The 26,476-nt window shown below is 31.8% G+C and overlaps 3 protein-coding genes across 4 annotated transcripts; 1 reads left to right on the forward strand and 2 right to left on the reverse strand.

Moving 5' to 3' along the window:
• Positions 1 to 8,330: 8,330 nt before the first annotated feature.
• On the reverse strand, positions 8,331 to 15,369 carry LOC107623814 (protein trichome birefringence-like 33). The gene is made up of 6 exons (XM_088507252.1): positions 15,048 to 15,369; positions 14,706 to 14,958; positions 10,622 to 10,793; positions 10,327 to 10,526; positions 9,509 to 9,667; positions 8,331 to 8,896 (listed from the first exon to the last, which is right to left on the reverse strand). The coding sequence occupies exons 1-6, from the start codon at positions 15,295 to 15,297 to the stop codon at positions 8,557 to 8,559; spliced, it is 1,374 nt and encodes a 457-aa protein (XP_088363378.1). The 5' UTR covers positions 15,298 to 15,369; the 3' UTR covers positions 8,331 to 8,556.
• A 2,766-nt stretch (positions 15,370 to 18,135) lies between these two features.
• LOC107623898 (autophagy-like protein) lies at positions 18,136 to 23,990 on the reverse strand. Of its 2 annotated transcripts, XR_002355355.2 has the most exons (12): positions 23,479 to 23,990; positions 22,750 to 22,792; positions 22,258 to 22,311; positions 21,421 to 21,484; positions 20,866 to 20,922; positions 20,555 to 20,661; positions 20,386 to 20,424; positions 20,069 to 20,157; positions 19,896 to 19,974; positions 18,873 to 18,920; positions 18,542 to 18,728; positions 18,136 to 18,432 (listed from the first exon to the last, which is right to left on the reverse strand). XR_002355355.2 is itself a non-coding variant. In XM_016326295.3 (11 exons), the coding sequence occupies exons 1-11, from the start codon at positions 23,667 to 23,669 to the stop codon at positions 18,648 to 18,650; spliced, it is 852 nt and encodes a 283-aa protein (XP_016181781.1). In that variant the 5' UTR covers positions 23,670 to 23,990; the 3' UTR covers positions 18,136 to 18,647. The 2 variants fall into 2 exon arrangements, 1 of the variants encoding a protein (XP_016181781.1); XM_016326295.3 differs by having other exon boundaries at positions 18,136 to 18,728.
• Positions 23,991 to 25,688: 1,698 nt separating this feature from the next.
• LOC107620341 (protein WHAT'S THIS FACTOR 9, mitochondrial-like) lies at positions 25,689 to 26,267 on the forward strand. Its single transcript, XM_016322517.1, has one exon. It carries the CDS (start codon positions 25,689 to 25,691, stop codon positions 26,265 to 26,267), a length of 579 nt encoding a protein of 192 aa, XP_016178003.1.
• The last annotated feature ends 209 nt before the right edge of the window (positions 26,268 to 26,476 follow it).

The following is a 26,476-nucleotide window of genomic DNA, read 5'->3' on the forward strand; positions in this document are numbered from 1 at the left end:
TTTATAAAAAAAACTCCAAAATTTCAAATCTGAGTCTTAATTTATTGAAAATTAGAAACATAAACAAATTATTGGTTTATGACCTGTAAAATAAAAAAACAAATACTAAATAACAACAAATCAATTTCAATTTGTGGATTATGGAGATTGTGTGTTTGAAATTATGGATGTTATATATATGATTTATGGAAGTTAAATTAGAAATCCAATCTTGTTACACATCTAAGTCTTTTTGACAACCAAATCCAACGAAGTTGGGCCAAACCCAACAAAAATCACTTTCATTACAAACAGCGTGTACACACGCGTGCTTTACTAACACAAACATATCCTTCTTCGTCTTCGCGTTCCTTATTCTTCTTTGCGGTCGTCTTTCTTCTTCTTTGTATTCTTCCTTCTTCTTCGTCGTATTCCCTCTTTTTCTTCGCATGTTTTCTCTCTATCGTCGTTCTTTTATTGTTGCTGTTATGGCTACGTTTTTTCTTTTCCTCCTTTTTTTCCTAGTACTTTTGCAGCTTTGATTTTTCTTTTTTTTTATTTTATTCTTCTTAAGAGAGTGAAACAAAAAAAAATTATGAGAAAATAAAATAATAATAAGAAGAAGAAAATGAAGAAGAGCCAGTAGAATATGAGGAGAAAAAGGAGAGTTTTGAATTATGCAGAACTTATCAAAATAAAAATATACTAAATTTTCTTAAGAAATACACATAAATTTCTTAGTTTTTACACCAAAACTCTGCTATAAAAGCACAAAAATGTCTTTTTTAATGCTATATGTTTTTCTTCTTTTTTTCTTATTTCTTTCTTTTTTTAATTGAATGAATGTAGGTTCATCCTTTTCCTAGTAATTTTGTAGCATTATGTGTTTCTTCTTCTTTTTTGTTTGATTTTTTTTTTGTTTTTATTCTTATTAAGAGAGTAAAATAAGAAAAAATTTGAGAAAGTAAAACAACAAGAAAAAGATGAATAAAAAAAGGAAGATGATGATGATAATGAGAACAATTTTTGAATTATGCAGAACTTATCAAAATAAAAATACATCGAAATTTCTTAATAATACACACAAATTTTTTAGTTTTATGTAAAACCCGCGAAATTAGTGAATAATTAGCTAATAAATTAATTATTAATCAAATAAATTAGAAAATAAAATTATATAGTTTAGTGAGGTAGAGCTAACTAAAATAAAAATTTTGACACTAATTTTAAAGAATTTGGCTCAAAATTAGGCCGAACAGACCGAACCGATCAAACCAGACCCAAAATGGGCCCAAGGCCCAAGCCCACTTACCTAACTCTATACATAAGCCGCCATCAGCCTTCTTTCTCCCCTTCTTCTTCATTAAACACACTGAAAGAGTGAAACCCTTGGGATCGGAGGAAGAGAACTACTATTCATTTCTCACTTGTTTCCCCCATAACTTTTGATCCAGAGCTCCGATTGATGAGCCATTAGCGGCCACGCATTCGTCTCGGAATTCTCTACAAAACCCACATAGCAATTTGGTAAGTGAATCATGTTTTCTCACCCAATTCTCTCTTTTTCAGTTCATGATTTTCGATTTTAGTAATTGAGAGATTGTGATTTTGATGGTTTAAGGGTACTTTAGCGGTGGATAATCACTGAATTTTTTCCATTTGACTCATGAGTATCGGTAAGAAAATCCTAACCCTTGTGAATTGGTGATTTAGTGAGCTCAGTGTTGATTATTGTGATATTGTATGAATTAGATCATGTATCTTGTTGAATTTGAGTTAAATTGGTGAATATTGGAAGCTTGAAATTGAATCATGGGAGCTGAAAATTCAATTAGTAAGGAGTTGGAGCTTTGAAGCTTGAGGAACGGTAGATAAATTAGGTGTTCCGAGCATTAAGGAGGAATCGGCAAGGTATGATTTCGGTTTCTCATAATTAAAATACAATGTGTCATGAAAACTTAAACTAGTTGACTGTAGGTTAGGTTAAACCAGGATGACTTGTTAAAGTTTAGCGAATTGGTAAAACTGTGGAGTTGAATATGTGAATGTGCTGCTGAATTATTGAGTAAAGATGAGGTTCGACTTTGATTGTAAATGATGATGATGTTATATTGATGGTTTATGAGTATTGTTGCTTTGGTTATGATTGTGTTGGTTAGAGTTGATGAAATTGAGTGTTGAAGTGTTGTGGAATGAAGAAAATGGTTATGGAATTATTTTGAGTGTATTTAATATTGTTTTGGGTTGTGAAACTTGGTTTGAAAATGAGAATTTGAAAAATAAAGGCCAGGTTTTGAACTTTTTTGGTAAAAGCAGATTTTTAATGAATTTCGGTGGTCTATAACCTGAGCCTCCGATATTGAATTTGAGTTAATTTTGGTTCAAATTAAAGATAGTTTTAAAAGGTTTAAAATGCTATAAACTTTGTGAAAAAGCAGAATTTCGTAGAGGAAGTTATGGACGTCGGAAGTTATGTGTAAAAACTGAATTTTTGAAGTTGTAGGAAAAACCAGAAAACTCTGTTTAAAGTGTATTGGTTAGGTTTTGGGGCTACGGAGTAAGGGTTAGTGAGTGGAAGAAGATAGAATTGGTGTCGAAGGAGTTGAGGAAGGGGATGCTTGATTTGATAGGGATGATGAGAGTAATGAGGATTTGTAATTTAATGGGATAAGTATTATTTTTGTCCCTAACGTTGAGGGTCAGAATCGAAACCGCCCCTGATGTAATTTTTTTATTTAGAATCGTCCTTAAAGTTGCATTTCATTTTAAAATCTTCCTTTCTAATAAATTTTTTTAAATGACAAAACTACCCTTTTTATAAATCGTTATTTTAAATTAAAAAATATAAAATAAAAAAAAAAGAAAAGACACGAGAGGGAAGGGATCGGAGAAAGGGAAAGGGATAAAGAAGGGGGAGGAAAAAGGGAAAGGGAGAGGGGGAAGGGGAAGGGGAAGGGGAGGGGAGGAGGGGGACGGCGCCGGTGAAGTTTGGAGCTGCCGTCGCCGTCACGAGCCAGGGAGAGAGCTTCTGCTTCTGCACCACTGCTCCTCGCCACCTCGCCGCTTCTGCTTCTTGCTTCGACCTCTGTTTCTTCTTCGTCTTCTGCTTCTTTTGGGTCTGCTTGAGTGCTTCTGCTTCTGCTTTTGCATCTTCTGCTTCGTCTTCTGCTTTCTGCTTCTGTTTAGTGCTTCTGCTTCTGCATCTTCTGGGTCTGCTTCGGCTGATTTTGATTTGTTATTTTCTGATTTTATCGTTGTTGTGTGTTGATTTGTTGAATCTGGATTTGAATAATGGATTTGTTCATCATAATCCCTAATTCCCTAATTTTTATTGTTGGTTTTGTTCTTGTTCTGATTTCTGGATTGCTGTTGCTTTTTTTTGTTTTTGGATTTCTTGTTTCTTCCTAATTTTTTGTCTTGTTCTTGTATTTAATTTTTTGGTAATTAAATTTTTGGTATTGTTCTTATATTTCGTTTCTGCATAAATCTCACATATGATAAGCATTTCGTCGTCATCCAGAAGCTCTATGTACTCGGTTTTGGGGACAACAAAGACTGGTCATGATGACGAAGGTGTTGATGAAAATGGAAGACAAAGAACGGTTTTTGATGATGATGAGCCTTTGATGGTGCTTTGAGAAGCGATGAAGGAGGACATGATGGCCTCTTGTAACTACAGTTCATGAGCGTACTTGTCATCGGAGATGGAGACGAGGTTACCTTCTTCCTTCTGTAATTAAATTTATAGATTTTTTATTTTTACAATTGAAGATGGATTTGGGTTTTTTTAATTCTTGTAATTTGATTTTGTTAACTGTATTTAAAAATTTGAAATTTTGAGTTTTGTTAATGGAAGAAGAAGAACAAGAAGAATGAAATGGTGAAAAAAGGATATTTTTCTCATTTAGAAAAAAAATTTATTAGAAAGGACGATTTTAAAATGAAATGCAACATTAAGGACGATTCTAAATCAAAAATACCATCAGGGACGGTTTCGATTCTGACCCTCAACGTTAGAGACCAAAACAATACTTATGCCTAATTTAATAAGATATATGTGACCGGGTAGTAGGCAGTGGTATTATCCACTTGCTCCAGGTACGAGATAAGGAAGAAAAAATTTGAAAACTGAGTTTAACTATTGAGTTTTAAATGAATATGAAAGAATTGAAATGATAACGAAAATAACAATGAACTTTGAATGTGATACCTGGGTAGTAGTAAGGATTGTGGTTCGTCCCGCTTGCTCCGAGTCAGTGTTTGAGATTTGATAATAATGACGATTGATTTAGACTAAATGAATGTATGTTTGAGATACCTGGGCAGTAGCAAGAATTGTTGTTCGTTCTGCTTGCTCCAAGTTAGTGATTGTGACGCCTGGGTAGTAGCAGTAGTAGTGGATTATTCTGCTTACTCTAGGTTGAGCTTTTAAACATCTGCCTGGGTAGTAGCCGCAATAGTGGTTATTCCATTGGCTCTGGGTTAAGCGGATAGTAGCAAGGGATTGTAGCTCAAACCCACTTGCTCCGCAATGGGTGTCTCTGTCCATGGTTAGCTACCAGGAAGTATCGGGTTGGCTATATAACCGACAGATGATATCATCAGCCATAGGACAGACATACATCATGTGCATATGTACGTTTTGTTTGTTTGGGTATTTGATTGGGCTTGCCTATGTGACTATTGTGCTTACCTGTTATATTCACTACCTGCTGTAACTGTATCCTGTTTATGTTTGTCATTGTTTGTTTTGCTTGTCTGTGTGGTTTCACCGGAGTTGGAGGCTTTAGAGAAAAGTACACGACGGAGGGTTTCAGTTAGAGTTTAGTTAAGATATAGAACCTTAGATGACCTACCCTATTTATGGTTTACAATTTATTATCTTTTAAGTATTATAATCTAAGTGTCAAAGTTCTGGGATTGCCTATGCCTTTTCCGGGACCTTATATATTAATTATGTGGGCACAGTTACCATGCTGAGAACCTCTGGTTCTCATTCCATACTGTGTTGCTATTTTTCAGATGCAGGTTGAGAGAAACCTAACTAGGCGTCTTGAGTTCTCTGCAGCAAAGTGGGACCTTTGGTTTCGGAGGTTGAGTTTGGAGTTTGAATATTTGTATCTTTGACACTCCCTTCTTATTATTCATGTATATATCTTACATTTTTTTTTCGTACGCAAGTTTTCCATTTACGTGAGCGTTACGACTTTTGTTTTAAACTTCTCTTCAAAGGTTCCTCGTTATAAAATTTCTTTCAACTATTATTATGTATATATTTTATTTTAGAGGTCGTAATACATCACCACCTCAGTTTTATGACTTAAGCGTAAAGTTCTGTGTGGTAGGATGTTACATTTTACACAGAAACTTTGCTATAAAAGCACAAAAGCACAAAAATGTATTCTTTAATACTGTATTTTTTTCTTCTTTTTTTCCTTATTTTTTTCTTTCTTTTAGTTAAATGAATGTAGGTTTATCCTCTTTCTAATAATTTTGCAGCATTATGTATTTCTTATTCTTCTTTGATTGATTTTTTTATTTTGATTCTTGTCAAGAGAGTAAAACAAGAAGAAACTTGAGAAGATAAAATAAGAAGAAAAAGATGAATAAGAAAAAAAAGATGATGATGAAAAAGAAAAAGAAGAAGAAGCAGCAAAAGATGAGGAGGAGAAAGAGGAAGAGTTTTGAATTATTCAAAACTTATCAGAATAAAAATACACTAAAATTTCTTAACAAATACACATAACTTTTTTAGTTTTTACATCGAAACTTTGCTACAAAAGCACAAAAATATTTCCTTTAATGCTGCATTTTTTCTTCTTTTTTCTTTATTTCTTTCTTTCTTTTAGTTGAATGAATGTAGGTTCATTGTTTTATTCTTGTTAAGAGAGTAAAACAAAAAGAAACTTGAGAAGGTAAAACAAGAAGAAAAAGATGAATAAAAAAAAGAAGACGATGATGATGAAAAAGAAGAAGAAGAAGCAGTTGCAAGACCTAGAGTAATTTATCATGGCCTAACACAAATAGTTATGGAATGATTAACTCTTTATTACTGCAACATTTCACTAGCAAGTTAATGTGCAAGAATAATCAGATAAATTGTGTGTTTTTTGGTCGGGTTGTAAATAATATTCTCCACCTCCTTGAAGAAGGAAGGGTTGGACCCCTCATCGTTGTGCTGAGTTTTGAATTATGCAGAACTTATCAGAATAAAAATATACCAAAATTTCTTAATAAATACACATAAATATCTTAGTTTTTACACCGAAATAACTAAATGATTGCAACACGCAAACTCAGTTCGAAAACAAGCATACGAACAAGACTGAATCTTGAACAAAAATACATCTAAATTAATTTTGGATCAGACAACATCATTAATATGATAAAAATTCAATGATAACGATAATAATAACGACGATAACGATAAAGAAGATGACGATGACAATAACGATGATGATGATGATGATGATGGAGGGAAGGAGAAAAACAAATGAAAAGAAGAAATCAAATGGAAAAAGGAAAGAGGAGGAGAAGGTAGTGATGGTGGTGGTAACATCGATAATAAAAGAAAAAAAAGAGAAAAAAAAAAGAGAAGAAAAAACAACATCTGAGATGTTAGTAAGAAGAAGAGAAAGAGGAGGAGGAGGAGAAGGAGAAGAAAACAAAGGAGAAGGAGAATTGAAGGAGAAGGAAACGAAAGAAGAAGAGGAGAAGAATAAGGAAAAGGCGCATGATTTAAAAAGCGGTTATAACAACTTGGTTAAACTTGGTTAAGTATTTTGTTTGGATGTAGAGATTTATTCTTTTAAATATTTTAATAACTTCTATTATACAACTCATATACACATATAAATCATATTATAAAATAAAAAATTTAAATAAAATATAGAAAAAAATTATGAAATACATTATTAAATATAATTATTAACTAATCAAATTAAAATCAATAAATAAACGTACATATGAATATCAACTAAAAAATATTAAAATAATTTACATGTGAGATAATTCGAAAATACATATCTTAAAATTAGGTAATGTTAATAATAAAAATTCGTTAATTATGAATATTATATATATAAAAAAATGAACGTTATGAATATGAAATTATGAATGTTATTTGTGTAAAATTAAAATTATTTTCATAAATTTTACCATACAACTCATATTTTTTTATATCGACTGTTATAAAATAAAAAATATAAAATAAAATTATAAAAAAAATACAAAGCAAGTTTTTAAATGAAATTTTTAACTTATCAAATTAGAATCAATAAGGATTAACAATTATAAATATGAAAAAAAAATTGAAGGCAATGCTTATAGAGTAATAGTACATTATATACTATTAATATCTATTTTTAATGCAATAAAAAATATTTCAATATTAAATGAACTATTAAAATCAATTCAAGAATCAAAAGACGCGTGAGAGGGTGAAAGCTAAACGTGATTAATTATATTAACTATTGTAAAAAAAGAATGTTTTTGCTGCTTTTTGTTCCCTAAGCTATGATTCCAAACTTTTTCGATTTTTATTGACTAGGATTTTATCCTATTAAGTTTTTTTTTTTGACAAGATCGTTTAACAAGATAGTTCTCATTACAAACGACATTATTCTATTTATTTCTTAAATCAATTTTTTATCGCAAAAAAAATTTCTAGACAAAATTTTTAACACGATATATCTCTAATGGATATCCAAGGAGTATTGCGAAAATTAGTAAATTCCCTACCATTCATTGATATTATAGCAATAATGGAGCATTAATTCTTATTAATGAAGCATTCTTACATGGTAATGAAACATTATTCACTAATAGTGAAATTAGTAGGCTTGGTATTTTAGCTTTTGGTGATACTAAGGAGATAATAATAAAAAAAAAAAAAAAAAACTTATTTTTTTTAGAATTAATAGATATTAAATAAGACAAATTTTAATTATTTTTTATTAATTTTTTTATTACCAAACATTTTCGTTTAGTTTTTAACTGCTATAAACACCAAGCTCCATCCTTCATAAAAAGAGTGAAGATACAAAACATAACTAGTTAACTACATGCATGAAGAAATCATTTGGTTCCTTGAGTGAATATAGTAAATGTAATATTATTGAAAACTTGTTAAATTATTTTGAATGACATATATTTAAGAATTAATAACAAAGTTATTTTACTCTTTATTTATTATAAATTTCTACCTCTATTTCTTTATCGTAATTTCACAACAGAATTCAATCTTCTCATCTCATATATACTTCTCTCCTCCTTTAATGCTGAATGTTATTTATACATGAACCTCTCCCTTTGACCATCTCAAATATGTATCACTTTCTAACAAATGAAAGTCCCAACAAAATAATTGACCCTCTCATTTACAAAATTTCCTCTGAAGCCACATAATTGTGGACCACAATAGATGAATAGTACTTTCTCTGTTGTGTTATGCTATTACTGTCACACTTTAATACATCTTTAAATTAATGTGTCTAAATCAACCAAATTCGTACCAAAAATGACAGAAACAAATAAAAGAACAAAATGAATATATTGACTATACACGATGCAAAAATTTCAAGGATAAAACAACTTTGCATAAAGAAGCTCATTCCAAGTATCTTGTAGTCCAGGCAAACACCAATGTGTGCAATCAGCATAGCTAGAAGGGTTAGCTAGTTGCTGAGGTGTTAAAGGGTTCCATTGTTTCTTGTAGATTGAAGTGTGTGCATCTTTGCGGTAATTGGACAACTGTGTGATGTTGAGAAATGTTATGGGAACATTGGATTTTCTGAAGACTTCTCCAATTACTTGCATTATGCTTTTGTAAGAGTCAGAGCCCCAATATGTGGGATCATCAATTGGTGTAGTTTCATTGTAGCAGTTACCTCCTGCTTCACCTCCCCATTCTATGCTCCTGCCACCATATATACATGTAATTCAATTATGAGTCCCATAATTCCTAAATTTATGTTTATGATTCTTCGTACTAAATGTTTTGTTTGTTTTTTAGCTTTTGTATTTCACTTTCTTTTTCGGGGTTAAAATTATACTAAACTTTTAAAGCTGCCCAATAAAGAGACCCAACTGGAACACCACCCAAGTAGCAGAATAAAGAGGCCCAAGTGCCCAAGTCAAACTCAACTAACATGGTCCAACAAGGGTTCGAGCTGGATTTCACCCGTGTAATCCACAACATTAACGTGGTTGGAAGCTTGGTACGGATAACAGATTATTGGGTAACCACCTTGCACTCCCCTCCAAACAAGAATCTAGCCCACTACTCCAACCATGGGTGCCTCACCATGGGATTGGACAAGACCCTATGACATAACCAACTCCAGTACCCAACTCTCAACCCTCATAAATTTCAAATTTAGAGAAACACTAAGAAGCAAAAACTTGTTTTTTAAAAAAAGGGTTTTCATCACACATGTTGCCACATAATTTGAGCAAATAGGACTCGGACAAAATTTCTGGTCAGCAATCATCTTCTATATTTAATGTGTGGGATCGGAGATGTACTCACTTTGCATGAGAAGGTGACATGCTGGTGAAAAACACTCTTGTCCTGTTTGGGTCCATGTTCTGCTTCACCCATTTAACCATGCTTTTCATAGCCATTCTATAAGCCTCCTCTGTTGACAGCTCAACAATCTCTTTTGCTTCATCATTAAAGGATCCAAGCCTGAAATTTTGAGTACATATTAGTTAGTGCTTTGTATATGTCTGGCTGTCTGCAATGGTATTGTCCTTTAAGATAAGTGTTAGGTTCATAGTAAGAAACGTTTGAGAATTGAGACAACAAAACTTATCAGTCTTGAAACAAGAATTTCTAAGGATAGAAATTTTTGTCTGTCTCCAGTGTCTCCATATTTGTGTTCCAGGTGCGGTTTCTAAACTTAACAGTTTAGCTTTTAGTGTAGAAAAGGACTAACACTTACCCAATTAAATATTTGTATGATTTATGAAATAGCATATAGTTAAGTTAACCATTTTTATTAATGTTTCAATGTTTCAAAACAAGGTTGTAGTTGGATATTGTCTTTGACACAGAATATGAAGAGAATGAACACAAAACTCATTTGGTTGTAGAGGACACTTTTTTCCTCAAAAGCAAAAAATTCATGTATTTTCAGTACTTCTTAATTGGGAAGCAAAAAAAAAGTCATCCATCTCTGTCTCTCTCTCTCTCTCTGTTCTTGTCTTATGTATTTTGATCTCAGAAACAAAATTCAAACACAACCTAGAATTGGATGAATTGCACAATACATTTTCATATATACTGATATAAAGTGCATACGACTAACTTCTTTAATCAGATAGAAATAGAGTGGAGGAACTTACAAGATTTTCATCTTGGAACCAGTTATCCACCAAAGATAGGTGTTGAATACAACAATGTCAGCACCTTTCCAGAAACGGCCATGCTTGTTGATTGAACCCTTTCTGACGATCCTATCAGATACCCTATGGATGAATGCGTTATCGGAGTTTGATTCAAGAAGAAAAGGTGCCCAATAGAACTCAATTGTAGCATTGTATTCCTAATTAAATACACCAAAATGAACATAAAAAAGAGAACTGTGATGTGAAATATGGTTTAGTGCACAAGCTAAGTCAGAGGTGCATATATACATACCTTGGCTGTGAATACAGTGAGTGAATCAAAGGTTTCCATGGATTTTGCACCTTCTGGAATGAGACTATGGAGAAGGCATACCAAAGAGACATATTGGCCTCTATTAAGGGAGTCTCCAACAAACAGCATCCTCTTCCCACGAAGCGTTTCCAGCATCAAACTTGCATTGAATCTGTTGTAGCATTGGTGAAGAGGTTTGTCATATGTTTGGCTTAGTACAAAAATATATTCAAGACAACACAAGGGATCGGAAGACCAAGCTAAAATATTACTTAATAGTAGTTTTCGCAAGTAGAATTAAAAGGAAAAGTCAAAAATAATTTTGTAATTCTAAAATGTTTTAGTCATACTAATATGGCGATATTGGTAATATCTATGAATATTTAAATTAAACTTGTATAAATAACACTTCTGTTTTCTCATTATTTTTGTTACATTCTTACTAGAAAATGCACGAGAGCCATTACTTTTCATTCATGTACTGTTTTTTCTCATTCATGTACTGTTTTCTCCTCTTCTATGTACCTTTTTGTCTCTGGCCATGTGCATTTGTTTAATTGTTTTTGATAAAGCGATTGTGATCATCGATGAGATTCTTAAACATGATATCAAAAAGATCAACGGCTTTTTATAAATTTAGAATAAACTTTGATTCTCGTTCTTAATTAAAAAAATATTATGAATTCAAGATATATTTTGCTTTTAGTATTTGTAAATTTTTTAATCATTTAGTTCTTTTATGCAAAACTCGATAATGAGGTACAAATTATTAATAATAAACAAACAATGATAGATGCATTTATCTTTACAAATGCTTAGACAGTATATGATTGTCCTTGTTTTTAATTTTTTTTTCTTTTATCAGAGATAAACTTGGGATAGACTTACCCTAAAATAGTCATTCCAAGAAGGTACTATATAATTAGCAGGGCAAATTACTTAAATGAAATAAACTAGAGAAATGTTTACTTAATACAGATTTGGTTATTTGTATGTCCTGAAACATATTTATATAAATCGTGGAACTCTTCCACGGTTTATGAAGGAAAAATAATGAACATAAATCGTGGTATTTTTTCACGGTTTATGAAGAAGAGACATAAACACATAAACCGTAGTACTCTTTCACGGTTTATAAGAAAGAGACATGCACAGGTAAACCGTGGTATCCACCCACGGTTTATGAAAAAGAGTAAATGTATTCTTCATCATACTTATAATATTAATATGAATAAATATAATTTAAAAAAAATAATATAAACATACAACTTGAGTATATATATTCTTTATCAGTAATTGAAATTTCACACTTTTTATTTCTCATCTTTGTTTTATATTTTTTTCTAATAATAATAATAATAACACATATACACAAACAATTCAGTATAATAAAAGTACTAATAGGTCCCTCTTTTATTTACTTTCATTTTTCATTTCTAAAGATAACGCCAACAAATATATAGTCCTATATTTTTTAAATTAAACATATTATAACTGAAGAAGATATATAACATGCACAAAATTTTGACACATATCAAGCATCCAATGCAAAAATATTGATACGACCAAGACAGTATAACTAACCTCTTGGTCGATATAAAATAGAAAAATATATTTTTAAATAATATATATATATATATATATATATATATATATATAAAAGAATATTTAATCAAATATGTTATATTTTTTATGTATTAACGTGAAAATGTTACTTTATTATTTTTTTACATTGTACTCTTATTTTAGTACTCTTAATGATCTGATTTTTAATATTAATTTGAAATCCAACGTTTATGATTTTATTATTATCTATGATTAATTTTTTTATTTAATTTATCTTTTTAATGGAATCATAATCTATATTATAAAAAATTACACTATGACGAGAATTACAATTATAAAAGAGAGTACTAAAAATAATAAAAAAAATTAAATATTTACTTTGTAGTAATTAAAACAAATCTGAAAGTTCTTGATGATCTTTTTTATATAGTATATTTTTAGTATTTTTAGTACTCTCTTTTAGTAATTGAAACAAATCTGAAAGCTCTATTTTACTATTATTATTATTTACAGTTAATTTTTTGTTTAATTTACTTTACCTAATAGAATCAATAAATCATATTATAAAAAGATAATAACAAACATAATACATAAAAATCTCAATTATAAAAGTGTATAATGTCAAACAAACAGTTAAAAAAATAAAAATAATAAATAATAGAAAAATAGAGCTCATATAAATAGAAATAATAAGAATTCTATAAATAATACAATAATATACATAAAGGATAAAGTTGATAAAAGATAAATAAATAGTTAGTATCCATGACTAAAAGCCCATTAAAAAAACGCAGAAGCTAAAAATAGTTACTTCTTGTAAACGTGGTTTTGGTAGCAAAATCACTTTTGTGTTTACAAAAAAAATTTGCCAAACCAAAAGTTGAAACTTTCAAGAAGTATAAACGTACTTCTTCCCTTTCAACGGGTTTCCAAACACATGCCAAATACCCTAAAACCCCCCAACAATGAAATCCCCCAAAGGTTTCGCAAATTACGTAAATAGATGCCCATAAACCGTGGGAGGGTACCACGGTTTATGCCCAAACATCCTTCTTCGTAAACCGCGAGGGGTAGCACGGTTTATGCCCCCATTTTGGCTTCCATAATCTGTAGTAGAGTCACACGGTTTCCTTATTTGACGATTCCTTCGTAAACCGTGACAGTTTACCACGGTTTGTGTATATTTTCTAAAACATGGAAGGGTTCCACGGTTTATATAGATATGTTTCAAGATATATAACCAAATTTGTATTGTTGCATTTGAGTAAATTTTTCTTCCTTTCCTTTTATATAGGTAAATTGCCCTAATTAGCATCATACTGATAACTATAGAATATCTATCATCCTAATTCTTCAGTGCACAAATTAAAGATTTTATTGTCCTGTTTTTGGACATATTTGTATTTTATTTTTTAATAATTAATGAAATATAACCTATTATCTTTAGAAAAAAAAATTAAAGATCTTGCATTACATATTATTTGAGAAATATATGTACCCAAAAATATAAGACAAAGGATAAAGTATATTTTTTATTTCTGAAATTTACCAAAAATTTTAAAAATATTTTTAAGTTTTATTTTATTTCAATTTTATTCTAAAAAAATTTAATTTGTATCAAATATACTAACAATTAATTTTTCAAAAAATTTAAGACTAATTCATCAATAATTTCACATAAACAATCTTCAACACAAGAAACTAGCTCTTAATTGTCAAGTATTATTGGTGCATTAACCCTAAAATTTTTGAAAATTTAATTATCAGGATACACACTGATACAAATAAAAAAAAATTTAAAACAAAATTAAAATAAAATAAAACTTTCAGCTATTTTTTTGGCAAACTTTAGAAATAATTAATACACTTTATCCTGATATAAATTATCTAACCTACCAACTACATCAATTATGAGAAAAAGCATGCATCAAGATCAAATTAGTCCAAACAACTCAACAACTCGAGACATGTGCATTACAATGTCCGTGATTGTTAAGGTCCCACCGATTGAAAAATGGAGAAACAAAAACGCCCGAACTCCAACTAAACACCAAGAAATAAACCCAAGTGTCCAATTTAGCCATGATTGCTCCACACTTATTGTACAGAACAGAATGGCTGAGGTGGTGGTGCCAATCATTCAATTCTAATACATCTTTTTCTAATGAATTATAACTCCCATTACTACTACTACTGTTACTATTCATATTCATTGTATCCCACCACCCTACTTGACACGTGACCTCTTAGTCACAAACTAACCCGAACCACCGACAACTCAACCTTTTCTTCAGGAATTTAAAATGAATAAATATATAAACACAAACACAACATAAAAGAGAAAACAAACAAAGGAGAAGAATAATGGAATATGGTCTTTCAATTAAAATGCTTTTTTTTTTACATTTATTTAGTAAAATGACAGGTATTAATTTGATTCTAATAATCTTTTAATAACTCATTCCGAATCAAAGATTTTTGAAAATATATTGAGTGAAAAATTGAGAATAGCTCTTACGTGGGAAGATCGCAACCGTGAGGCTGCCAGCGCCACCGCTGGTACTCCATCTCGGGACGGCCGTGTTCTTGACACGTCAGCTGAGGCTGTATGTACGGGCAGTCCGATTCCTGGTAGAGCGGCCGAGTCAACTCGTCCCGAACCCATCTTCCACTGAAAACGTCACACCCTTCCTCCGTTTCACCCACCGCAACCGCCGCCACCTTCTCTTTCTCCTTCTCCTCCGTGCGCCTCTCGGAGGAATACGAGAAATCTTAACAAACAACACCAAATTCAGCTGAGAAATGAGAGTGCTGTACAAGTATAAAACCCTAGAAAAGAGGAAAAGATAAGAAGAGGAACCTTGTTGTTCTGGTAGAGGGGGATGAGTCAACTCGGTGAACTCGGTGGGTGTGGATAAGAGTGTGTTGTGTTTATTGTGTAGTAGTTGTTGGAAGATGAAGAAGGAATCATGGCCATAGAGGATGGAAGCGAAGAGAATGAAGGCTAAAAGGGTAATGAAGAGGTAGGGAGAGAAACGATGCTTGGTTCTGATAAGAAGAGAAGAAGAAGAAGTAGAAGAAGAGAATGATGATGCTTTTGGTTTCATCATCACTTTGCATGCACAGCATGGACCCAACCCCTTAACTATATATTCTCATTTTTATAATTTTTTTTTTAAACTAAATCTTTGGTTATCAATTCTTAAAATATTAAACTAACTTAAATTTATTTTTCAAAATGATTTAATTATCTAACATTGTTGTATTTTTTATTTTGGTGTTGAAAGTGAAATCTAAAATATATTATGCAAAATATATATATACGGGGAGTTTTATAGTGGCATTAATTTTAATGATTAAAAATGGTATAAATTTGATCTATAAATAAAATATTGATATATGACAAAAAATAAATAAATCTAAGGCTAAAATAATTTTTTTTTCTAATTTTTTATGATTATTTTTATGAAAATAATTTTTTATAATAATTTTTATAATTATAAAAAATAATTTTTAAAAAATAACACCAAAATAATTTTTTAATTATATTTATAATTATTATTTAAAAAATAATTTTTTATAATTATTTTATTAAAATAATTTTTTATAATTATTTTTATTATTATTTTTACTAAAATAATTTTTTTATAATTATTTTTTTTTTGTAATTTCAAAAAACTAACAACACAAAGATGTTTTCCCTCTTAGTGTTAGTTTAAAAAAATTATAAAAAATTATGAGAGAAAATATCATTTTGGTGTTAGTTTTTTAAAATTATAAAAAAATTATTTTGGTAAAAATAATAATAAAAATAATTATAAAAAATTATTTTAGTAAAAATAATTATAAGAAATTATGTTAGTGTTATTTTTTAAAATTTATTTTTTATAATTATAAAAATAATTATAAAGAATTATTTTGATAAAAATAATCATAAAAAATTATAAAAAAGAGAAAATTATTTTAGTCTTAATTTTTTTTTTTTTACTATATGTCAATATTTTATTTGTAGATTAAATTTATACACTCTTAATCACTAAAATTAATGCTATCATAAAACTCTGCTATATATATACAAAAATGGAAATGTATATTCTGGTGATGATTTTTTTTCAAATGAAAATCACATATTATATAATCGATTGTAATATAAACAAATTATTTTATATCAGTTGTAGTAATTTATTGAAAAGAAATTACTCATTTTGATAAACTTATTATATAGATTTTTTTTTCATTCTTTTGAAATAAAACATTTTAACATTATTTTCAATTGACAAATGATTGACCTTTTAAAATTTCAGGAAGATGTTTCACGACTAATTCAGACACGCACTGGGTAGACAGCAATCAAGGATATATATATATATATCCATTTCTTTCTAAGCTAAGCATAAACATTTTACAATTACTTTAGAATATCCACTTGATAAATCGAATGACACAGCCACACAGGAAGCAAAGAAAAGATTTATAAAAAATAGATTAATGCTCAAAACTGTCCGGAAATGTCATGCATAAGGGAATTTGATTTCTCAAAGATTAAACAGCTCAATTTGGTACATAATTCGTGCCCCCTTTTTTTTTCTAAACTTATGAGTGAGACTCGAACATGTAGTTTCTAAGTGAGTATAAAAAGACTATATCATTTGAATTATAATTCGTTAGTAATATAATACGTGCTCTTCTTATTTTAGCAAATTTAATCTTTCTATTAAAAAATAATAAGTGTATTTCTGATTAAAAAAATTGTACATTTAATATAACCATTATTTTTTAAAAAAATATTTAGCAAGACTTTATCCTCTATATAATCAATAAAATATTTTTATGTATATGCGTCTATTTTAAAGTTTTTATTACTAAATATTTATTTATGTTTTATATATTATGTCTTTTATTTTAATTTAGAATTCAACAACTAAAATATTGACAAAATATTAGTTCAAAAAAGAAAATTTAATAGCGCATAAGTTATAAACTAAAATATTGACAAAATATAATCCTTTTACACCTATATTATTAGTGTTTTAAATTGTTGAAGCTAAATCAATAATTCCTTTTTTCAAAAAACATTAATTCTTAAGTGTTGGTCCTAAAAAATTATCTGGCTCGTCCCTAACACATAAGAAAAAAGTTATCGCAATGACTGCGTTAAATATTTCAATGACGAAATTAATTCATATATGATTTTTTTTAGAGACTAATTTAAACGTTAGAATGAATGGTGTGATGAGTTTTCTTTTCAAATGTTGAATTGATATTTTTCCCTTAAAAAAATTGATTTACTTTGTTTAACGATCTGCTACCTTAGCTTCACAGCCAAGGGCGTGTGGTAGATTGCGGAAAATAGTCACTTTCCCTCTTCATATTAGACATAAACATTGTACCCAATAAGCAAAAATGTGTCAACAACTTTGGTCATTTTTTCCCTTTTAAGTTATGAATATGGCTTTGGTAGGTTATTTTGTGTTAGGTAACGTTTCATTTAGAATTTATCTAAATTACCTAGTAATTTGTGGCTGTTCAAATTTCTCACATATACACTGGAAATTTTGGACACGCCCGATGTCATATTATATTAAGCAGTAGTTAGCTGTAAGCTGTGCTGTATATTCAGAAAATGTTAGAATGATGGAACTAAAATTGAATAAACTAATTAACCACAGCATCTCTAACTAATAAGATCCTAATTCATTATTCTTTTGCAAATTATCACCATCTGATGAGTGTTTTCTGCACGTTCATTTTATTATAATTATTTCCATTTGTCAAGCGTGTTTGTTCCTTTCTTACATATTTATTTATTTTCATAACATGGCTAACTAGATTAAGCGTGTATAATATATATATATATGTATGCGGTGCAAAGCTTTTGCTTGGACTTCAGCATTTTGTCTCAAATATGGACCACTAGAAAAAACCCATAAAATAATCCAATACACCCATTTTGTTTTAAAAAGTACAGGCTCATTCGAATTTTATAAATTAAATAAAAAAATCTGTTAAAAAAAATCATATTATAAGCCAATCCCATTCAAGTTAGCATGGACAAGGATGAAATAAATGGTTTGTGCAAGACAAAGTTACAAAAAAAAATAAGTTCCTTCAATTACCTGATAACCAAAGAATGTGAAACCAAAATTATTGGATCAGCTCCATCATAATAAATGCCTCTTTCTCTTTCCTTTACGAAATACACTACACGTTCATTTTGCTTTCTGTTTGTTCTTCCATCTTCTTTTCTTTCAAAAAGATTACCAAGTTTGTGGAGGTAAAGTTAGAGTGAAAACTACAGATTTCTGCAGAATGTTCCATTATCAAGGAATCACCAAAACTGACCAGGGAAGGCACCTGAAAAAATTGACTTATCTGCCCATTTCTGCAGCATGTGCTTCTCATATCCTAGATAATCTTGGAATGGACCCGCAAGAAAAATCCGGAACCAAAAAATGTAAAATCAGAAGTTCACCGGAGAATAGGAGCTTCGGTAACCTTCGGATGGTCCCTTAAACCTCCTCACTAATGATGAAAACCAAATCTGCAAAGGTAAAGTTGAGTACAAGGGTTATGTGAAGAATGCAACTCACAACATTCTTGTACAAACAAGAGTGCTTCAAAACTTAATTTTCTATAATGCCACATTGAGAAAACTTAAATATGAAGTTTTCATGGGGAAGAATACCTGTATTCTTCTAGGCAAGCTGGCCCAGAAGTCTACATTAGGGATTGCCTGCAGAATAGGGTCAACCAAAAAGAAAATCATACCAATATCCATAAATCTACACACAAAAAAAGCTTTTAAATAGTGGTTGTAAAGGATGGGCGTGGAATAACATTGCAAACATCATTATCAATGTTAGAACCAATGAGACATTTCCCAAATTATGAAATGATGATTTAGAATTTTGGTTTGCAGAAAGATTTAGCAGTAACAGTCAATTTTATTGGCAGCAATGTTAATTCTCTATGAACTTACCTTTGCATTAGGCAATACTGATTCGAATTGAACCTTAAACAACCCAACATCAATAGAAATGACTGATTCGCATCCAAACTCAGAGTGGCCGACACCACCCCGGGTTTGAGGGGGATGTTGAGAATATGCCAACTCACTCTCTGCCAGCTCAGCCCCTCAGGCAGTTAGGAAGTTAGAATTTTGTTATACAGCTAGCTGTAGTAGCCAAACAACTGTGATCCTTGTATATATATATATCAACATGTGCACTGTATCAATGAGTAAGTCAATACACAGCATTTTATGCCTTTCACTCTCTACCTTTACTTTCTCTCTCAAATTCTCTCTCAGTCTCACATGAGAGGATCTTCCTCCTAATTCTACTTGCCATTAATGCCTTCGTGTATGTCATGAAACTATTTATCCCAAAAAGTCAAAAACTTAAGGTATTAGGCAGAGGCACATATATGGTTATACATCTAATACGCTCCTCATAAAAGAGCCTCTTTTGGACTTATGCTGAAATTTTTTTGGGGGGCAATAAGGATCAAAATCTAGACCTTTTGGTCATAGAAGCTCTAATACCAAGTCATGAAACTACTTATCCCAACAACTTAAACTATTAGGTAGAAGAACATAAATGATTATGTCTAACAATTAACAATAATTAACAGAACAATAAAATCAATATATACCCAACAAATAAAAGAAAAGCCAACTACACAACAAAAAGGACAGGTAAGAACATACATCTACACCGCGAATCCCAAGGAAGAAAAATCGATAGGCAGCACCAGCCAGTAGATATGTAGCAAAAAGGCACACAACACTGAAACAAAATAGGATGAAACAATTATCAGTAATTTTTCCTGATAGAAGACCCTTGTGATAAGTCCAACAACCATGTAATATTAGAAACTTACACAATTGATAAGGTGCCAAACCACCCCAACCCTCCCCCATGAACATTTACAACTATGGCACAAGCAGATGGATGCTTTAGCTGTGTAGCCTGCTTAAGAAACAAGGTTATTAGATAGTAGAATAAAATATCAAACTTGTCAGTTAAGTACATTTTAAACAAAACAAGATTGAAGACTTCAGAAAGAGGTTGGTTATTTTGTTTGGTAAATACTACAAATGGTCCAAAAGGACCATGACAAGGTTGGAAACCAGAACCATAAAACAATGAATGAAATAAAAGGAAGCAATAAAAGATGTCACAGAAGAGAGTACTGACATAATTACAAGCTCCCAATCTCTGCAGAGTGTATGGTTCCTGCAAGCAGGGGATTGATAGTTCATAGATAATCAGTAATAGTATTAGCTATTAGGTCCATAATATCAAATTTGATAATTCAGTATCCCCAAAAAGGAAAAAAAGAAAAAGAAAAGAATAAAAACCTTACTTTTACTCCATTATAATCACAAAGCACAGATACAGCTAGTGAACAATTGGTCTTAAGGCCACCACTTGACATTTTAACAATGACACCAGTGTGGGGATTTTTTTTATCTGCCATAAGAGTAACAATACAACCAAAGATATGTTCTTGTTATAATCAAATAGGAGCATCATCCCAAAACACAATTACATAATCTGAAGTAGTAACAATAACATACATAAAACACACAAGATCATGAATGAAGCACTAGAAATTAACAAAGAAAATTATGAGTTAAATTAGAAAACAAATAGAGAGAAGAGAATTGGACTAACCAATAACATCAACTTCTATTTGTGAGCCCCGTCCTAGAGTGGTGCATACATGATAACCTGCATTTTATCACTGTTAGAGGACATATATTCCCTCCTACTTCAATTTCCTTCTGAGAAATACCCAAAGAATAAACTCAAAATTGATACTCAATATTTACTATTTATAACCTATAACAACCTTTTCTACATAAAATGTTGTTTACAAACTAAAGCCCTTCTTGTAATAATAACTCCATCATGCAAAAGTTTTTAACAAAGAAAACACCCAAGTCATTCAAGAATGAAAACATTCTTTAAGATACTTCAATGACTAAATGTGATGGAGCATGTATGGATATCTAAAGCCAATTCAGCAATAACAACAGATATCAATATGCTAGATTGTAGTCTTTTAGTATTAAAAAATGCCATATGAAAAAAATTTAAACAAAAAATACTAAAACACTACTGCCTACTGCCTATTGAGAATCAGTTCATTCAAGCTGTTGGATGCTATAAATGCTCTCAAGATAACTGAAAGTACTTTTAAGTACTGATATGACAATAGAATTCTACCTCCAATGTTATTTGATACAAGTGCATTGCACTCCATCCCACATCGCGCTGGTCCTCCACATTCCTAAAACATATAACAAACATAAGTGAGCCGAAAATATCATAAGAATGTTGTAATAATAGTAAAAAATATTTTAATCACCGATACGTTCTAACATGCCATGTCAACTTTTGAAGTAGCAGTATTTTTATGGGAACAGCAAACACTGACCACTAGCACATGCCAACAGCTTCCTAATATATTAGCAAAATAAATCAAATAGAATTCCCTTTCAGCTTCATTTTATAACATTTACGGATGTACAGTGATACAAATCATGCTATACTGAAAGGTTACTAACTAGGATAATAAATGAATCTTCTGCAGCCATAATTCTTTTGTAATATTTGTTGTTAGGTTTCTTTGGTCTACGTGTATATCCATGAAAGAGGAAGTATGGGTGTACAAGATCTTCAGATATACTATTGTATTGAATTGATTTCCTACACACTGAGCTCTAAAACAGTGAATTGATTTTTCTTCCACATTTTGTCAAGGAAGCTTAAGAAAGATGGACAAAAATGCAAAGGAAATTTATTCAATGAGAAGAAAACCCTACTGAAAAGCAAGAACAAATCAGTTGAGATTTACTGCGAAGTGCGAACAACAAATATATACAACTGCTACAATTTGGACAACTATTCCTTTATAAAATTATTTATTTCATGTTATGAGATCATTATAGAACATGATCATAGTTCACAATACATCAACCCTGTACAGGTATCAGCACAACCCAGAATCTCAGTTACTATATCGAAGAAATTGCTTTGCAAAAAAAAATGAGACATATTTACCCAGCAGTCAGCACATATTGGAGGATCATGATTGAAAACCATTTCATCGCAAAGCTGCTCAGACAATCAATAAACAAAACTCAATTATTGATCCATCCAGACAGAAGTTACTATTGCCAACTAAAGCAGATGCCATGCTTTGCTAATCCAGCTAAAGTGCATAGTTAGTTACAATTAAAGTTTCATCTAACAGAGTCACTGAGTCAGTATACCATTCTGTCTGATAACGATGACCATACTAAAGGATCCTTTTGGCAGGTAAAATACTTAATATGTTTTGTTAATAAGGAATCTAAAACCAGATATTTGTTAGCTTTCAATGTATTTAATGCATGGATAACTTGTTTATTTTCCAAAGTAAACTAACTTCCTAATTTAATTTCTTAAGAAGTGCCCAAATTGGATGAAGCTAAAACATACATTATTAATCAATAGTGCTAACATTATACTGTTAAGAAACCAAAGAAATAAGTGTGACCTGATGGAGCCAACCTGAAACCAAAGGGTGCTCTCGTTCACTGACACTTTGTAAAACCTACAATCACACAAATAATAATAGTAAATATATGAAAAACATTAATACTTCAATTAGAATCAATAATGGTCATATTTACAAACTAATCATAAATTCCTTTACCCTAATTCATCCTTAGAGTGAACCACCAAAATATCCTAAAAGAACTAAACTAGCCAGTGACCCCTGAACGATGACAACGATTTGACAAGACAATTCAATCATCAACTCAAGTCCATGTTGAATCATGATGTCACAGCATTTGAGTGATATATGAACTCTTATTAACCTTAAATAACTAACTAATTCTCCAATCCCCTATTCCTTCACCACCCTAATTTCAACGAATAATCGGGCTACTTTGTCTAATAATTGATACCTTTTGGTGTCACCAGTCACCACAAGTTTCATTCCTTCCGGGGCTCACTTCATCTTATTAAGAAAATTAAAATAAAGCCAGACTCCAGAGTAATAATTTAAAAAATCCCAAAAAACAAAAAACTAGAACAAGAAAACTACATTAAAACTATAGCCTCGTCAAAAACTAACCACATTCATGTAACAACACTAACAATACACTAAAAAAAAGCGTTGCTTAATTCGAATCAAGGAAGCATGTAACTAACAATATATAAATAAATGAAGATCGCAGCGAAACGAAGAGAAATAAAAGGCAAAACAGATCAGAGAGAGAGAGAGAGAGAGACCCGTCTTCACTGAGGATTCCGTGAGGAAAGTGACGAATGGGAGAAGAGAGTGTGTAGTTGTAAAGCTTGTTTCCATCGTTGAAGGTGTAGTCGCAACGCGCGTTGGCGAATGGCTGCAAAACGGAGAGGCAGAAAGTGATAGTAATGAGGAGGAACGCCGTTCGTCCGAATCTGCATACGGCAGCTACCATTGTCGTTTTGGGGAAAAGCGAAACACAGATAGAGAGAGAGTATCAATCTATTTTCATGTCACGGTGGTTGTGTTGCTATGTATATGGTTGGTTGGTTCAGTAGAAGAAGAAGAAGCGTTGTTAAAGGGGGTATTGTGTTTGTGGCATATTAAGAAGGAAGCTAAGGAGGAGGAGGAAGAAGCAGCATCGATTTTCTTTGTTTTGTCGTAGCCACTGCGTTTCTTCGGAAGGACCACGTACCTTTGCTAGATTCCACCTCCAAATTAAAGAGATGTACGCTAAAATCAGCACCTTAATGCTTAACATATAAAATATATTTGAGTAAAGGACATTTTCGTTCCTGACCTTTTTTTTTTTTTTTGCAGACATTTTTATCCTCAAAAAATGAAAAATACATTTAAGTCTTTGACTCCTGAAAAATGTGAATATTTATATCCTTCCGTTGAATTCAGTCATTTGTATTGGACGGAAAAGGATGAGCTGGCAGAGGTGGCACTAAGGTGGCCGTAACGGAGACCAGGTGGCATGGAGCATTTCGTAACAGGACATATAAGTCCCTGGAAACAAAAACGACGCCGTTTTTGTAACCTCCCACAATCCTGTTTCAAATTTTTCTGCCTTTTCTTCTTCCTTCGTCCTTTTTCCCTTCCATTCTTCTTCCTTGGCCCCTACCTCCATCACCGCCGCACAGCGGTGCCTCCGTCAGCCACCATCAACGCCGATGACCTCCTCCTTTCTCTCTTTTCGCGTCTTCTTCCCTTTCTCACTCCCTTACTCCCATTAGTCTCTCTCTCTTCTCACCCTCCTTCCACCCACCGTTCGTCCGTGACAACCTTCTCGGCGACCCACTGCCGCCGCGCCGCCGCCTCTCTACCGACGCACCACCATCGCTACTAGGGCCCAACCATCATTTCCTCTCTCTCTCATTACCACCCCTGTGCTTCCCAGGTCTTCTTTCTCTCTGTTTAATTCACTCTGTTATTGCAATTAGTTAATTAATATTGTTTAGTTAGTTTTGTTTAGCTAATTGTAATTTGGTTAGATTAGTTAGTTACATTAGGTTGTTAGAGAATCTGGCGTGGATAGTGGATTAGGTCTTGCTTGCTTAATGTTGTTGTCTGTGCAATCACTATTTGTAGTTCATTATATTTAGTTTGTTCAATTGTTCTTGAGTTGTTAGGATTATGGTTGGTTAATGGAAATTGCTGAGATTGATGTTTTACATTGCTGCTATGTAAATTCTCATTGCCTGTTTTGGTTAACAATGAACTCTTATGTGCTCATTTTGATGTCTGATGCCACATCTCTGTTTTAAAATGAGCTAATTCTTTTGATTCAATGATGCATTTTTGTTAGGTTTTATGTAGCTTACTTTTGATATAATTGTTGAACTCGATGAGAATTGCTGCTTGAATCTGGTGCTTTTGTTCTCTGTGTTGTATTTTAAGCCATTGTGCTGTACTTATGTTGATTGTGCTACTTGGTTTTCACTATGCTTGATTATGGTTCATGTTACTTGTTTTTGTTCTTGCTTAGTGATGCTGAGTTCTTAATGCATATTGAACTTCAATTTTGATTCAGTGAGACTTGATTATTTGATCTACACTCTCTACCTATAATTGACTGTTAAATTCATTGTTTGTTTGACTTTGGGAAATATACTATGTACTACTAAGATGCTGCCGAATTTCAGAAAAGTTTTGTTTGGTGCATTGGGAAGGGGATGTTGTGATGTTGCTAACTGTCATACTAAATATTTCAACTACACATATGACCCTTATAGCTTCACTTGGTCCACTCCCTTCACCTGTTACAATTTTTCTATAATTTGAGAATTCTTCTGTAGGTTATGTTTACACAATTTAAGTAGATTAGGGTTTAATTGAACACAGTTGACAAAAACAATTAAGCTTTATTCCAGTGGATTAGACAATGCTATAGCATTCTATTAAAATAGAACATAGTTGAATGGCACAAAAGTTTGTGCTGGACATTTTGTCCTTTGGTCAACATAGTTGAATGCAATCCTTAAGAGAGAAAGATTTTAAACAGGCCCTTTTCTTCAAGAATGAAATAGTTTCATCTACTTCCAAATCCCTCTCCTTATACAATGCTTCTCTGTTGAAAGAATCCCTCAACCTTTTCATGACAACCACCAAATTTATAGACAAGTATTATTGTATTTTCATGCAATTCCAACCAGATCGTGGCTTCCCTCCACATGTTAAGCTCACACCTCATGCTTTATGCCTACACAAAGAAGAAATGGATATTCACAAATGTCTCATTAACCGTGTAGACATTGTTCATAGGATTGCAAGGCTTCTGATGCTTGTTGGTATGGGAAAATTGCCACTTTATGTAATTGAGAAGCTAAAATGGGATCTGGGTCTTCCTTATGATTATGTAAAGACTCTTTTGGCCGATTACCTTGATTATTTTGATGTTTGTAGCATCGAAGATCCATTATTCGGAAAGGTTGTCTTGATTAGGAAGCATCCATTAATGGGTATGAGATTGAGGATCGCTCAAAAGAGAGGAAGGAGGAGGTCGCCGGCGTTGATGGTAGCTGATGGAGGCACAGTTGTGAGGCAGTGATGGAGGCAGGGGCCGAGGAAGAAGAATGGAAGGGAAAAAGGACGAAGGAAGAAGAAAAGGGCAGAGAAATTTGAAAGATTGGGGGAGGTTACAAAAACGGCGTCGTTTTTGTCTCCAGGGACTTATATGTCCTGTTACGAAATGCTCCATGCCACTTGGCCTCCGTTACGGCCACCTCAGCGCCACCTCTGCCAGCTCATCCTTTTCCG

The sequence above is a fragment of the Arachis ipaensis genome, chromosome B10 (genome assembly GCF_059453495.1).
Source record: "Arachis ipaensis isolate K30076 ecotype BB chromosome B10, ASM5945349v1, whole genome shotgun sequence".
Lineage (NCBI taxonomy): Eukaryota > Viridiplantae > Streptophyta > Magnoliopsida > Fabales > Fabaceae > Arachis > Arachis ipaensis.